The sequence below is a fragment of the Eumetopias jubatus genome, unplaced genomic scaffold (assembly GCF_037043125.1).
Source record: "Eumetopias jubatus isolate StellerSeaLion01/CBP00866 unplaced genomic scaffold, mEumJub1_p1.0 scaffold_12, whole genome shotgun sequence".
In the NCBI taxonomy this organism is placed as follows: domain Eukaryota; kingdom Metazoa; phylum Chordata; class Mammalia; order Carnivora; family Otariidae; genus Eumetopias; species Eumetopias jubatus.
In genome coordinates, this window is record NW_028274818.1 from 3339359 (window position 1) to 3354625 (window position 15267).

Below are 15267 nucleotides of genomic sequence, written 5' to 3' on the forward strand. Positions count from 1 at the left end.
CGTGCTAATGGACACCAAAAGAAAGCTGGGGTGGCAATCCTTAATATCAGACAAATTAGATTTTAAAACAAAGACTGTAATAAGAGATGAAGAAGGATATTATATCCTACTTAAAGGGTCTATCCAAAAAGAAGATCTAACAATTGTAAATATCTATGCCCCGAACAGGGGAGCAGCCAATTATATAAGGCAATTAATAACAAAAGCAAAGAAACACATTGACAACAATACAATAATAGTGGGGGACTTTAACACCCCCCTCACTGAAATGGACAGATCATCTAAGCAAAAGATCAACAAGGAAATAAAGACTTTAAGTGACACACTGGACCAAATGGACTTCACAGACATATTCAGAACATTCCATCCCAAAGCAATGGAATACACATTCTTCTCTAGTGCCCATGGAACATTCTCCAGAATAGATGACATCCTAGGTCACAAATCCGGTCTCAAGCAGTACCGAAAGATTGGGATCATTCCCTGCATATTTTCAGACCACAATGCTTTGAAACTAGAACTCAATCACAAGAGGAAAGTTGGAAAGAACTCAAATACATGGAGGCTAAAGAGCATCCTACTAACGAATGAATGGGTCAACCAGGAAATTAAAGAAGAATTAAAAAATTTCATGGAAACCAATGAAAATGAAAAGAGAACTGTTCAAAATCTTTGGGATACAGCAAAGGCAGTCTTGAGAGGAGAGTATATAGGAATACAAGTCTTTCTCCAGAAACAAGAAAGGTCTCAAATACACAACCTAACCTTACACCTAAAGGAGCTAGAGAAAAAAAAGCAAATAAAGCCTAAACCCAGCAGGAGAAGAGAAATGATAAAGATCAGAGCAGAAATCAATGAAATAGAAACCAAAAGAACAGTAGAACAGATCAACGAAACTAGGAGCTGGTTCCTTGAAAGAATTAACAAGATTGATAAACCCCTGGCCAGACTGATCAAAAAGAAAGAGAAATGACCCAAATCAACAAAATCATGAATGAAAGAGAAGAGATCACACCAACACCAAAGAAATACAATTATAAGAACACATTACAAGCAAGTATATGCCAGCAAATTAGATAACCTGGAAGAAATGGGTGCATTCCTAGAGATGTATCAACTACCAAAATTGAACCAGGAAGAAATAGAAAACCTGAACAGACCTATAGCCACTAAGGAAATTGAAGCAGTCATCAAAAATCTCCCAACAAACAAAAGCCCAGGGCCAGATGGCTTCCCAGGGGAATTCTATCAGACATTTAGAGAAGAATTAATACCTATTCTCCTGAAACTGTTCCAAAAAATAGAAATGGAAGGATAACTTCCAAACTCATTACCTTGATCCCCAAACCAGAGAAAGACCCCATCAAAAAGGAAAATTACAGAACAATATCCTTGATCAACATGGACGCAAAAATTCTCACCAAAATACTAGCCAATAGGGTCCAAGAGTACATTAAAAAGATTATTCAGCATGACCAAGTGGGATTTATCTCTGGGCTGCAAGGTTCAACATCCACAAATCAATCAACGTGATACAATACATTAACAAAAGAAAGAACAAGAATCATATGATCCTCTCAATAGATGCAGAAAAAGCATTTGACAAAGTACAGCATCCTTTCTTGATCAAAACTCTTCAGAGTATAGCGATAGGGTACATACCTCAATATCATAAAAGTCATCTATGAAAAACCTACAGCGAATATCATTCTCAATGGGGAAAAGCTGAGAGCTTTTCCCCTAAGGTCAGGAACACGGCAGGGATGTCCACTATCACCACTGCTCTTCAAAACAGTATTAGAAGTCTTAGCCACAGGAATCAGACAACAAAAAGAAATCAAAGGCATCCAAATCGGCAAAGAGGAAGTCAAACTCTCACTCTTTGCAGATGATATGATACGTTATGTGGAAAACCCAAAAGACTGCACCCCCAAAGTGCTAGAACTAATACAGGAATTCAGTCAAATGGCAGGATATAAAATCAATGCACAGAAATCAGTGGCATTCCTATACACCAACGACAAGACAGAAGAGAGACAAATGAAAGAGTCGATCCCATTTACAATTGCATCCAAAACCATAAGATACCCAGGAATAAATCTAACCAAAGAGGCAAAGGATCTGTACTCAGAAAATTATAAAATACTCATGAAAGAAATTGAGGAAGACACAAAGAAATGGAAAAACGTTCCATGCTCATGGATTGGGAGAAACAACATTGTGAAGATGTCAATGCTACCTAGAGCAATCTACACATTCAATGCAATCCCCATCAAAATACCATCCCCTTTTTTCAAAGAAATGGAACAAATAATCCTAAAATTTGTATGGAACCAGAAGAGATCCCAATAGCCAGAGGAAAGTTGCCAAAGAAAAGCAAAGCTGGCAGCATCACAATTCCGGACTTCCAGCTCTACTACAAAGCTGTCATCATCAAGACAGTATGGTACTGGCACAAAAACAGACACATAGATCAATGGAACAGAATCAAGAGCCCAGAAATGGACCCTCAACTCTATGGTCAACTCGTCTTTGACAAAGCAGGAAAGAACGTCCAATGGAAAAAAGACAGTCTCTTCAACAAATGGTGTTGGGAAAATTGGACAGCCACATGCAGAAGAATGAAACTGGACCACTTCCTTACACCACACACAAAAATAGACTCCAAATGGTTGAAAAACCTAAACGTGAGACAGGAGTCCATCAAAATCCTATAGGAGAACACAGGCAATAACTTCTTCGACCTCAGCTGCATCAAATTCTTAGAAACATCGCCAAAGGCAAGGGAAGCGAGGGTAAAAATGAACTATTGGTATTTCATCAAGATAAAAAGCTTTTGCACAGCAAAAGATACAGTCCACAAAACCAAAAGACAACCGACAGAATGGGAGAAAATATTTGCAAATGACATATCAGATAAAGGGCTAGTATCCAAAATCTATAAAGAACTTATCAAACTCAACACCCAAAGAACAAATAATCCAATCAAGAAATGGGCAGAAGACATGAACAGACATTTTTCCAAAGAAGACATCCAAATTGCCAACAGACACACATGCTCAACATCGCTCGGCATCAGGGAAATCCAAATCAAAACCTCCATGAGATACCACCTCTCACCAGTCAGAATGGCTAAAATTAACAAGTCAGGAAATGACAGATGTTGGCGGGGATGCGGAGAAAGGGGAACCCTCCTACACTGTTGGTGGGAATGCAAGTTGGTGCAGCCACTCAGGAAAACAGTATGGAGGATCCTCAAACAGTTGAAAATAGAGCTACCATACGTTCCAGCAATTGCACTACTGGGTATTTACCACAAAGATACAAATGTAGGGATCCGAAGGGGTACGTGCACCCCGATGTTTATAGCAGCAATGTCCACAATAGCTAAACTGTGGAAAGAGCCAAGATTTCCACTGACAGATGAATGGATAAAGAAGAGGTGGTATATATATACACAGTGGAATATTATGCAGCCATCAAAAAGAATGAGATCTTGCCATTTGCAATGACGTGGATGGAACTGGCGGGTGTTATGCTGAGTGAAATAAGTCAATCAGAGAAAGACATGTATCATATGACCTCACTGATATGAGGAATTCTTAATCTCAGGAAACAAACTGAGGGTTGCTGGAGTGGTGGGGGGTGGGAGGGATGGGGTGGCTGGGTGATAGACATTGGGGAGGGTATGTGCTATGGTGAGTGCTGTGAATTTTGCAAGACTGTTGAATCACAGATCTGTACCTGTGAAACAAATAATGCAATATATGTTAAGAAAAAAAAAGAAGATAGCAGGAGGGCAAGAAATAAGGGGAGTAAATCAGAGGAGGAGTCGAACCATGAGAGACGATGGACTCTGAAAAAGAAACTGAGGGTTCTAGAGGGGAGGGGTTCGGGGGGATGTGTTAGCCTGGTAATGGGTATCAAGGAGGGTATGTTCTGCCTGGAACACTGTGTGTTATGCACAAACAATGAATCATGGAATACTACATTAAAAACTAATGATGTAATGTATGGTGATTAACATAACAATAAAAAAATAAAAAAAAAGAAAAGCAAAGACCAAAAGGAAAGGAAGCACAAAACAATAAAAATAAAGATATTCATAAACATCTTCAAGGAACTCACACAATAAAAGGATATAAATTATGACAAAATATACCTAAAACAGAGGTTGTGTGTGGGAGAGGAGTAAAGGATGTGTTCAAACTTAAGTGACCTTAACTTAATATTGACATCTAGATACAAAAGCTGTTCTATACATACTGAATGGTAACCGGAAATCAAAAGTTAGCAATAGGTATGCAAAATGTAACGAGAAAGTATTCAAGTATCTTGTTAAAGAAAGCCAACTATCCATTGGAGAAAAGGGCAAGAGGAGAAAGGAACAGAACTACAAAAACAAACATAAGTAACAAAATGACAATAAGTACATATCTATCAATAATTACATTGAATAAAAATGGATTAAATGCTCCAATAAAAAGAGGTAGTGTGATGGGATGGATTAAAAATCAAGACACATTTCTGTCCTGCCTACAAGAGACTCATTTCAGACCTAAAAGCAAATGAGATTAAAAGCGAAGGAGTGGAGAAGCATTTGTCAAGCAAATGGATGTGAAATGAAAGCCAACATAGCAATACTTGTATCAGACAAGATAGACGTTAACAGAAAGACTGTAACAAGAGGCAAAGGAGGACACTATATACTAATAAGGGGAATAATCCAATAAGAAGATATAACAATTGTAAATACTTGTGCACCCAAAATGGGAGCACCCAAATACATAAAGCAGTTAGTAACAAACATGAAAGAAGTAATCAATAGTAATGCAATAATAGTAAGGGACTTTAGCACCCCATTTACATCAATGGACAGATCATCTAATCAGAAAATCATCAAGGAAACAGTGACCTTGAATGACATATTGAACCAGTTAAATAAATAATATTTCAGACCATTCCATCCTAAAACAGCAGAGTACACATTCTGATATTTGTATACACTAATAGTGAAGCAGCATAAAGAGAAATCAAGAAAACCATCCCATTTCAATTGCACCCAAAATAATTCAATACCTAGAAATACACCTGACCAAAGAGGTGAAAGACTTGTATCTGAAAACTATAAAATACTGATGAAAAAAATTGAAGGTGACACAAAGAAATGGAAAGATATTCTATGCTTATGGATTGGAAGAAAAAATATTGTTAACATTTCCATACTACCTAAAGCAACTACAGATTTAATGCAATGTCTATCTAAATACCAATAACATTTTTCACACTACTAGAGCAAGCAATCTTAAAACTTGTATGGAACCACAAAATACTTTGAATGGCAAAGGAATCTTGAAAAAGACAAACAAATCTGGATGTATCACAAGTCCATATTTCAAATTATACTACAAAGCTGTAGTAATTAAAACAGTATGGACCTAGCACAAAAGTAAACACTAGGGTCAATGGAACAGAGCAGAGAGCCCAGAAATAAACCCAAATTTTATGGTCAATTAAACTTGAAAAAGGAGGCAAGAATATGCAATGGGAAATAGAAAATCTCTTCAACAACTGATGTTAGGAAAACTGGACAGCACATAACAAAAGAAAGAAACTAGATCACCAAGACAGCATGGTACTGGCACAAAAACAGACACATAGACCAATGGAACGGAATAAAGAACTCAGATATGGACCCTCAACTCTATGGTCAAATAATCTTTGACAAAGCAGGAAAAAACATGCAGTGGAAAAAAGACAGTCTCTTCAATAAATAGTGCTGGGAAAATTGGACAGCCACATGCAGAAGAATGAAACTCGACCATTCTCTAACACCATTCACAAAGATAAACTCAAAATGATGAAAGACCTCAATGTGAGACAGGAATCCATCAAAATCCTAGAGGAGAACATAGGCAGTAACCTCTTTGACATCGGCCACAGCAACTTCTTTCAAGATACATCTCCAAAAACTAGTGAAACAAAAGCAAAAATGAACTTTTGGGACTTCATCAAGATAAAAAGCTTCTGCACAGCAAAGGAAACAGTCAACAAAACAAAGAGGCAACCCACAGAATGGGAGAAGACATTTGCACATGACACTACAGATAAAGGGCTGGTATCCAAGATCTATAAAGAACTTCTCAAACTCAACACCCAAAAAACAAATAATCAAGTCAAAAAGTGGGCAGACGATATGAAAAGACGCTTCTCTGAAGAAGACATACAAATGGCTAACAGACACATGAAAAAATGTTCATCATCATTAGCCATCAGGGAAATTCAAGTCAAAACCACACTGAGATACCACATTACACCAGTTAGAATGGCAAAAATGGACAGGGAAAGAAACAACAAATGTTGGAGAGGTTGTGGAGAAAGGGGAACCCTCTTACACTATTGGTGGGAATTGCGAGTTGGTCCAGCCACTTTGGAAAACAGTGTGGATGTTCCTCAAAAATTAAAAATAGAGCTACCCTCTGACCCAGCAATTACATTACTGGGTATTTACCCCAAAGACACAGAGGTAGTGAAAAGAAGGGCCATATGCACCCCAATGTTCATAGCAGCAGTATCCCAATAGCCAAACTGTGGAAAGAGCTGAGATGCCCTTCAAGAGATGAATGGATAAAGAAGATGTGGTCCATATACACAATGGAATATTACTCAGCCATCCGAAAGGATGAATACCCAACTTTTACATCCACATGGATGGGACTGGAGGAGATGATGCTAAGTGAAATAAGTCAAGCAGAGAAAGCCAATTATCGTATGGTTTCACTTATTTGTGGAACATAAGGAATAACAGGGAGGACATTAGGAGAAGGAAGGGAAAAATGAAGGGGGGGAAATTGGAGGGGGAGACGAACCATGAGAGACTATGGACTCTGAGAAACAAACAGGGTTCTAGAGGGGAGGGGAGAGGGGGGATGGGTTAGCCCAATGATGGGTATTAAGGAGGGCGTGTACTGCAGGGAGCACTGGGTATTATACGAAAACAATGGATCGTGGATCACCACATCAAAAACTAATGATGTATTGTATGGTGACTAACATAACATAATAAAATTAAAAAAAAAAAGAAAAGAAACTAGATGACTTTCTTACACCATACACAAAAATAAATTCAAAGTGGATTAAGACCTAAATGTGAGACCTGAAATCATAAAAATCCTAGAAGAGAACACAGGCAAGTATCTTACCCCATTCCATGGATTGCCTTCGTTTTGTTGACTGATTCCTTTGCTGTGCAAAAGCTTTTTATCTTGATGAAGTCCCAAAAGTTCATTTTTGTTTTTGTTTCCCTTGAATTTAGAGACATGTCTGGAAAGAAGTTGCTGTGACCGATGTCGAAGAGGTTACTGCCTATGTTCTCCTCTAGAAATTTGATGGATTCCTGTCTCACATTGAGGTCTTTCATCCGTTTAGAGTTTATTTTTTTGTATGGTATAAGAGAAAGGTCAGTTTAATTCTTCTGCATGTGGCTGTCCAGTTTTCCCAGCACGATTTATTGAAGAGACTGTCTTTTTTCCATTGGATATTTTTTCCTGCGTTGTCAAAGATTAGTTGACTATAGAGTTAAAGGTCCATTTCTGGGATATCTATTCTGTTCCATTGATCTATGTGTCTGTTTTTGTGCCAATATATACTCTCTTGTTGACTATAGCTTTGTAATATACCTTGAAGTCAGGCATTGTGATGCCCCCAGCTTTGGTTTTCTTTTCCAACATTCCCCTAGCAATTCGGGGTCTTTTCTGTTTCCATACGAATTTTAGGATTGTTTGTTTCTGCTCTGTGAAAATGTCAATGGTATTTTGATAAGGATTGCATTTAAAGGTAAATTGCTCTGGGGAGCATAGACATTTTTACATTTCAGATAAAGGGCTGGTATCCAAGATCTATAAAGACCTTACCAAACTCAACACCCAGAAACAAATAATCAGTCAGTATATGGGCAGAAGACATGAACAGACACTTCTCCAGAGAAGACATACAAATGGTTAATAGACACATGAAAAAATGTTCCAGATTTCAAAGTATACTAGCCATCAAGGAAATACAAATCAAAACCACAATGAGATACCACCTTACACCAGTTAGAATGGCAAAAATGAATAAGACAGGAAACAACAAGTGTTGGCAAGGATGTGGAGAAAGAACACTCTTACACTGTTGGTGGGAATGCAAGCTGGTACAGCCAGTCTGGAAAACAGTATGGAGGTTCCTTAAAAAGTTAAAAATGGAGCTACCTTACAACCCAGCAATTGCACTACTAGGTATTTATCCCAACGATACAGATATAGTGAAAAGAAGGGGCACGTGGACCCCAATGTTCATAGCAGCAGTGTCCACAATAGCCAAACTATGAAGGGAGCTGAGACGCCTTTCAACAAATGAATGGATAAAGATGTGATACATATATACAATGGAATATCACTCAGCCATCAGAAAGGCCATCAGAATACCCACCATTTGGATAGACATGGATGGAACTGGAGGGGATTATGCTAAGTGAAATAAGTCAAGCCGAGAAAGACAATTATCCTATGGTTTCACTTACACGTGGAACGTAAGGAATAGCGTGGAGGACCACAGAGGAAGGGAGGGAAAACTGAACAGGAAGAAATCAGAGAGGGAAACAAACCATGAGAGACTCTGGACTCCTGGAAACAAACTGAGGGTGAGGGTTACAGAGGGAGGAGGGTGCGGGGATGGGGTAACCAGATGATGGGTATTTAGGAGGTCACGTGTTGAGATGAGCACTGGATGTTATATGCAACGAAGGAATTGTTGAACACTACATCAAAAACTAATGATGTACTATATACTGGCTAACTGAACATAATAAAAAATAATAAATAAAAATAAAAAAATAAAGATTATGCTGTGGGAAAAAAAAGAGAGAGAGAGCACAGGCAGTAGTCTCTGACATCAGCCACAGCAACATTTTTCCAGATATGTCTCCAGAGACAAGGGAAACAAAAACAAAAATAAACTGTTGGGAGTACATTAAATAAAACGCTTCTGTACAGCAAAGGAAACAATCAACAAAACTAAAGGACGATCACTGAATGTGAGTAGATATTTCCTAATAACATATCTGATAAATGGTTAGTATCCAAAATATATAAACAACTTGGGCAACTCAACACCAAAAGAGCAAATAATCCAACTAAAAATGGGTAGAAGACATGAGTAGATATTTCTCTAAAGAAGACATTCAGATGGCCGACAGACACAGGAAAAAATGCTGAACATCTCTCATCATCAGGGAAATGCAAATCAAAGCCACAATGTGATATCACCTCACACCTGTCCTATTGGCTAAATTCAAAAAACACATGAAAAACAAGTGTTGTACAGAAAGTGGAGTAAAGGGAACTCTTGTACACTTGGTGGGAGTGCAAACTGGTGCAGCCATGGTGGAAAACAGTATGGAGGTTCCTCAAAAAATTAAAAACAGAAATACCACGTGATCCAGTAGTTGTACTACAGGATATTTACCCAAAGAATGTGAAAACAGTGAAAAAAAAAAAAGAAACACTCACCCCAGTGTTTACTGCAGCATTATTTACAATAGTTCATGTATGGAAGCAGCCCAAGTGTTCATACATAGAGGAATACAGAAAAAAAACATGGTACATTCAATGGGATATTAGCCATAAAAACGACAGAACTCTTGCCATTTGCAACAACATGGTATGGAGCTAGAGAGTATGGTGGTAAGTGAAATAGTCAGAGAAAGACAAATACCATATGATTTCTTCATATGTGGAATTTAAGAAACTAACAAAAGTAACAGAAAAAAGTGACAAAGGAAAAAAAAAAACAGACACTTGTCTATAGAGAACACACTGCTGGTTCCCAGAGGGAAGGTGGGAGGGGGGATGGGAGGAAACGGGTGAAGGGGCTTGGGATTACACTCATATGGATGGGCACTGAGTGGTGTATAGAATCGCTGAATCCCTATACTTTACACCTGAAAGTAATATAACACTGTATGTTAACTATCCTGAATCTTAAAATAAATTTGGAACACCGAAATATATAGTTTTTGGTTTATGTGTTTTTCTTTTCTAAAAGCTCCTTGAATGAAGTGATTGCACTGTGAATACTGTATTTTCATGAGTGTAGCATGGTGCCTGGATCCAGGCAGGTGCTAAGTGACTGTTTGGTGAGTGAATCTATGTTAATGCAAGTCAGATGGAGGGGGTATTCTTCAGATGTTTCAGTGTCCTGTGGTTTCTGTGATGGCTTCTTGTTTTCCCCTAAGAGTAATGGTGAACTGGTGGTTGCTGATACTTTTACGCAGGCAATCGTGGGGGAATCTGGACAAGCAAATAGAGCAACCATTAAAAAGAAAACATTGGGCCCAAAATGGCACCTTGGGGCAGACCAAGTCCCTAAACCTTGCTTAATCCCTAACCTCTCCCCGAAATTTTCACCAGTCAGTTAGGAATTCTCTGGTCAGCACCAGTGAGGTACTCTGTCACATGGGTCCTCTCCACCCCCAAGGTGGGGAGATCATCTGCATAGTAAGACCCCCTGCTCTCCTTATTAAGGGAAGGTGACCTTCCCTGAAACACTCCTTTCTCTTCTTTGCCAACTTCCTTGCTACGAAATCTTCCCATTGCGACCCTCCTTATAGCTCCCCTCTACCTGCCAGATGGGATGCAGTCTGATTCTTGAATCACTTAATAAAACCAATTAGATCTTCAAATTTACCTTGTTGATTTTGTTTTTTAACATAAATAGTGAGAAGTCAGAGATGTGAAGGAGCTGGGGTGTGAGTGAGATGGGGAAGGAAATACACGAGGGGTGTCACAAGGGCAGGAGGGATAGAGTGGCAGCAGTTTCCAGGGCTGGGTGCTGGGGATCCTTGTGTTTTCATGGGTTTATGTCCGGATGAGAAGAAAATGTAGGAGAGGTAGAGTCAGTTTCCATGCTACACAGGACTCGTCGTGTAGCATTTAAACTAGGGGATGTGGAGCAAGATGGAAGCTGATGACGGTGAGAAGCTGGAAGCCAGAAGGAGGGTCAGACCAGCAGGGGAAGTGAGAGTCTGAGTAGGTGTCCAGGGTTGAGGGAGGAGCACATTTGCATTGTTGCAGAGACTCAGGGAAGGCTGGTGTGTGGAGAAGGAAGTCAGAAGAGAGGGCCTGTGTGTGGTGTAGGTTTGTTAGAAAATAGGTCAAAGACCGACTTTGTAAGAGAAAGAAAGAACATCTGCAAGTACAATGCTGTTCCTGCAACTTCTGTTGCTGGTGGTTCTCCTCCCAGGTGGTGACAGTGAAGATGGTGAGAACTCCGGCCCTGCCCAGAGGGTACACAGTGTGGTTTTTGTGTGTGTGTGTGTGTGTGTATATCTGTTTATGTGTCTGTGTCTGTTTATGTGTGTCTGTGTGTTTCTGCCAGTCTGTGTGTGTTTGTGTAAGTCTGTGTGTCTGTGATGTGTGTACATGGGCTTGTGTGCATTTGAATATGTGTATATGTATGTGTGTATAGGTGCCTTGTGCATCTCTGTGCATGTGCGTGTGTGTATGTGTGTGGGTATGTGTCTGCATGTCTGTGTTTGTATATGTGCATATGTGTGTGTATATGTGTACATCTCTGTGTGTGTCTGTATGTGTGTATTTGTGTCTCTGTGTGTGTGCACTCATGGTCTGAGTTCCCCAATGCATAACTGTGGAGGGAGAGTGTCAGCCTGGTTCCTTCCTGAGCATCCCCGACCCCAGGGCCCTGTGCTCTTCTGAAGGTTGGATATGAAGCTGGGGGATCTGGAGCAGCAACTGTCTCCTGAGACAACTATGGCCTCTCTGGCCTCCAGATTTTGGTTCTCCACCCTCCCACCTTCTTCTCCAATCTCTCTCCTTCCCATTCAATGTTTATCTGTCCTTTTTCCACAGCCTTCCAGGAGCCAATCTCCTTCCGAATCCTCCTGACCACATCTTTTTGCAACCGTTCCTGGACACAAAATCAAGGCTCAGCTTGGTTGGATGAGCTGCAGACTCATGGCTGGGACAATAAGACTGGTGCTTTCATTTTTCTGCGGCCTTGGTCTAAAGGCAACTTCAGCAATGAGGAGCTGTTGGAAGTAGAAAAGTTATTCTACACATACTCCATTAGGTCTCCTTCAACATATCATAACCATGTCAGTGAATGGCAGCTTGAATGTGAGTTCATTTCCCTCTGGGTTGGGTTGTAGGTGGCAGGTATGTGTGTGTCTCATTGAGTTCCTTCTTTAGGAAACGAACTGCACTGTCTTCTGAACCTCACCTCTCTCTATCTGGAAATTGAATCACACCCATCTGGGCAGGGGGTAGAAGCCAGACTGTGATTCTTGAAAAGCTTCATGTTTTCTTTAGCTTCCCCCTCCTCTCATTGACCACAGGCTCTGCTCTCCTGTCTCCCCCTAGGGTCTCCCATGACCACCCCTTTCTCTGGCCTCCAACCAGGTATCCTTGCTCCCTCACTTGTCACTGACTTTGAACTGTGCTTTCTCCCCATTCAATCCCAGCAGCGATGTCTATTTGTACCCCATTGCACTCCCTTCACCCTAGATTGTTTTTACTTCAGCTCTCCTGCTGAGTCGTCCCCTATTCTCTGCCCAAACCTTTCATGTCTCTCTTCCAACATTCGCTGCCTCCTCAATCATTCGCCTTTGCCTCTGCCTGCTGCAACCACCTCTTCCCCTTTGTCTGAACCTCCCCTCAAGTCAAACTTTGCTCCATTCCCTCCAATCCCCAAATTTACCCTTCTACATCCAGCATCCTTGGCTTGCACTCATCTCATTTCATCTCCTTCATTCCCTCTGTATTGTAACTCACAGTCTCTCTTCCCCAGATCCCTTCCAGGTACAGCTGGTGTTAGGCTGTGATTCCCACTTTGGAGAAGCATCAGTAGGCTTCATGCGGATTGCTTATCAAGGTTCAGATCTCGTGAGTTTCCAGAACACATCATGGTGGCCATCTCCAAAGGGAGGAAGTAGGGCTCGGCAGGTCTGCACAGTATTCAATCAGTACCATGTTTTCAATGAAATAGTACACAAACTCCTCAGCGACTCCTGCCCCCGGTTCCTGTTGGGTCTTCTTGATGCAGGGAAGGCATATCTCCAGCGACAAGGTAAGCCCCGTTCCCTCCTCTATGAATTCTCTACTCTGCCCTCATACATTTGTACTATTCTTTCAAATTCAGGGTAAGAAAGAGTCAAGAGGGAGAGGGGATGATGGTGATGGGTCTAGAGGTAGAAAGATGTCTCTATCTAAAGTGATGTGAAGATCTACCCTCTCAGTCTGTGAATTCCTGCCCTGTCTCTGCAGTGAGGCCAGAGGCCTGGCTGTCCACTGGCCCCAGTCCCGGTCCCGGCCGTCTGCTGCTGGTGTGCCACGTCTCGGGCTTCTACCCAAAGCCTGTGTGGGTGATGTGGATGCGGGGTGAGCAGGAGCAACGGGGCACCCAGCGAGGTGATCTCCTGCCTCATGCTGATGGGACATGGTATCTTCAGATGTCCTTGGATGTGAAATCCAGGGAGGCAGCTGGCCTGTCGTGCTGGGTGAGACACAGCAGTCTAGGAGGCCAGGACATGGTCCTCTACTGGGGTGAGAAAGACTGGGGTCCAGCTGGGAAAGGGGGTGGGTGGTTCTCCAGCAGAGCAGGATAGCCAGATGAAAAATTTGGGTGGTTAGACCAAAAGTGACTAAAAAAAATTGGTAATCCAAGAAATGGAGGAACTGAGAGTCAAGTCTCGCAAATATGGGAGGATGCATCGGATTGGGTGAAGGGTCCATCTCTGAGGAGGGTTGGGAGAAGTGAAAAGAGGAAGGGTGGTTGGTGAGGCAGAGGTTGACAAGAGCGAGGAAGACAGGGAGGTGCAGTTCAACCCAGGGTCGATGGGAAATGACACCTTCTGTGCACCAAACCCACAGAGCAGTCCCACTCCATGGGCTTGGTCTTCCTGGTGGTGACAGTGCCCCTGGTACTTCTGGCAGGTCTGGCGTTGTGGCTCTGGAAGCACTGGTATGTCTTTGGAGCCACCTCCCTGTTCTCTCCCCTGTGTCTTCCCACCTTTCAGTCTGTCTTCAGCCCTCCTGCTTACAGTGGTCTTCCCCCTACTGTTCTCACCTCCACCTGCTGCAGAGTGACTCTTCCTCTGTTTCTCCCAGGAAAACACACCAGATACCTCAGTGTACTGACCTCTCTTCTGAGCGAGATCCCAGCAGCCCAGGCTCCTGTACTTACCTAAACCCAGCTCAATGGTGACGTCCTTGCAACTCTCTGTATGTAATTTTGGCTTTCATTTTTGCTTAAGGATCGGTTGGCAATATAAGCTCAGTGTAATTTTGGGTGATTTGTTGTTCTGACTTGGTTCTGGAACTTAAGTGTCAAAATTTAACTTGGTGTAAAATGATGGCCCAGCACCTACATGGGTCACAGGCATCAGATGTCACTTCCTCCGGTCAGCCCTCCTTTATTCAGAAGTGGAAGCAGTCTGTCTGGTGAGAACTTCCACCACATTTTCGGGCACTTTGACAGTTCTGTTCCTGACCCCTGGTGCTTGTTTTCCCCAGTCAGGACCCTCATCCCTTCTAATTCTTAGGATTCTTGAGAGAAAAGTCCATGTTTTCTTAATATTTGTATACTTGGCAAGGTGTCTCACCTGCATGGAAAATGTCCTCAATAAAAATCTGTGTTGAATTTATGCTAAATACATAGGTTTTTCTTCTTCTTTTTCTTCCTGACATGTTTGTAGCAGTTGAGATGTTTGATGCTCTTCTTGTTAAAAGTCTTGTCACCTAGCCAAGGGAGTTCACAGTTTCCCTGTTCCTGTTGACATCTCCAGGCCTCTAAGTAGAAACAAGTTGTTTTGTGAAGATCTGTATTATTTAACTACACAAACCTATTGGATGGATCTGTTGTTCCAAGTATTCTGAATTAAATAGAAAGGCAGGACTCAGCCTTCTTGATGTTTGTTGGACTTAGAGCAGCAGCAGAGCTGTCACCCTAAAGCTTTTTAAAAAAAATATAAGGTCTTGTCCTCAGCTGACTTCCTGAATCACAATTTGCATTTTACCAAAATTAGCAGGGAGATTCACAGGTGCATAAATGTGATGCCTGAGAGGTAGCAGTGCCTGTGTGTCCCTGAAGGGAAAAGAGATGCTCCAGGAAAAAGAACAGGAGTGTTTTGGTCAAGAATGAGTCCGGGGATCCAGCAAGGACCATGCATACAGTGCCTCCTAGCATTCGTGGCTGCTGTGTTACCATCCCAAG

At 41.5% G+C, this 15267-nt stretch overlaps 1 protein-coding gene across 3 annotated transcripts; it reads left to right on the forward strand.

The window, feature by feature from the left end:
• Positions 1 to 11071: 11071 nt before the first annotated feature.
• On the forward strand, positions 11072 to 14705 carry LOC114199181 (T-cell surface glycoprotein CD1a-like). 3 transcript variants are annotated; one of them, XM_028090976.2, is made up of 6 exons: positions 11072 to 11298; positions 11907 to 12173; positions 12844 to 13122; positions 13320 to 13598; positions 13926 to 14016; positions 14163 to 14705. In XM_028090976.2, the coding sequence occupies exons 1-6, from the start codon at positions 11238 to 11240 to the stop codon at positions 14257 to 14259; spliced, it is 1074 nt and encodes a 357-aa protein (XP_027946777.1). In that variant the 5' UTR covers positions 11072 to 11237; the 3' UTR covers positions 14260 to 14705. The 3 variants fall into 3 exon arrangements, 2 of the variants coding, with proteins under 2 accessions (XP_027946777.1, XP_027946779.1); XR_003607237.2 differs by having other exon boundaries at positions 11118 to 11298; positions 13320 to 13552; positions 14163 to 14342; XM_028090978.2 differs by lacking the exon at positions 14163 to 14705 and having other exon boundaries at positions 11118 to 11298; positions 13320 to 13552; positions 13926 to 14017.
• The last annotated feature ends 562 nt before the right edge of the window (positions 14706 to 15267 follow it).

Coding starts and splice junctions, on each gene's coding strand:
- LOC114199181 (XM_028090976.2), top strand. CDS start 11,238: ATGCTGTTCCTGCAACTTCTGTTGCTGGTGGTTCTCCTCCCAGGTGGT. Junction 13,123..13,319: donor GGCATATCTCCAGCGACAAG/GTAAGCCCCGTT, acceptor CTGTCTCTGCAG/TGAGGCCAGAGGCCTGGCTG. Junction 13,599..13,925: donor GGACATGGTCCTCTACTGGG/GTGAGAAAGACT, acceptor CCAAACCCACAG/AGCAGTCCCACTCCATGGGC.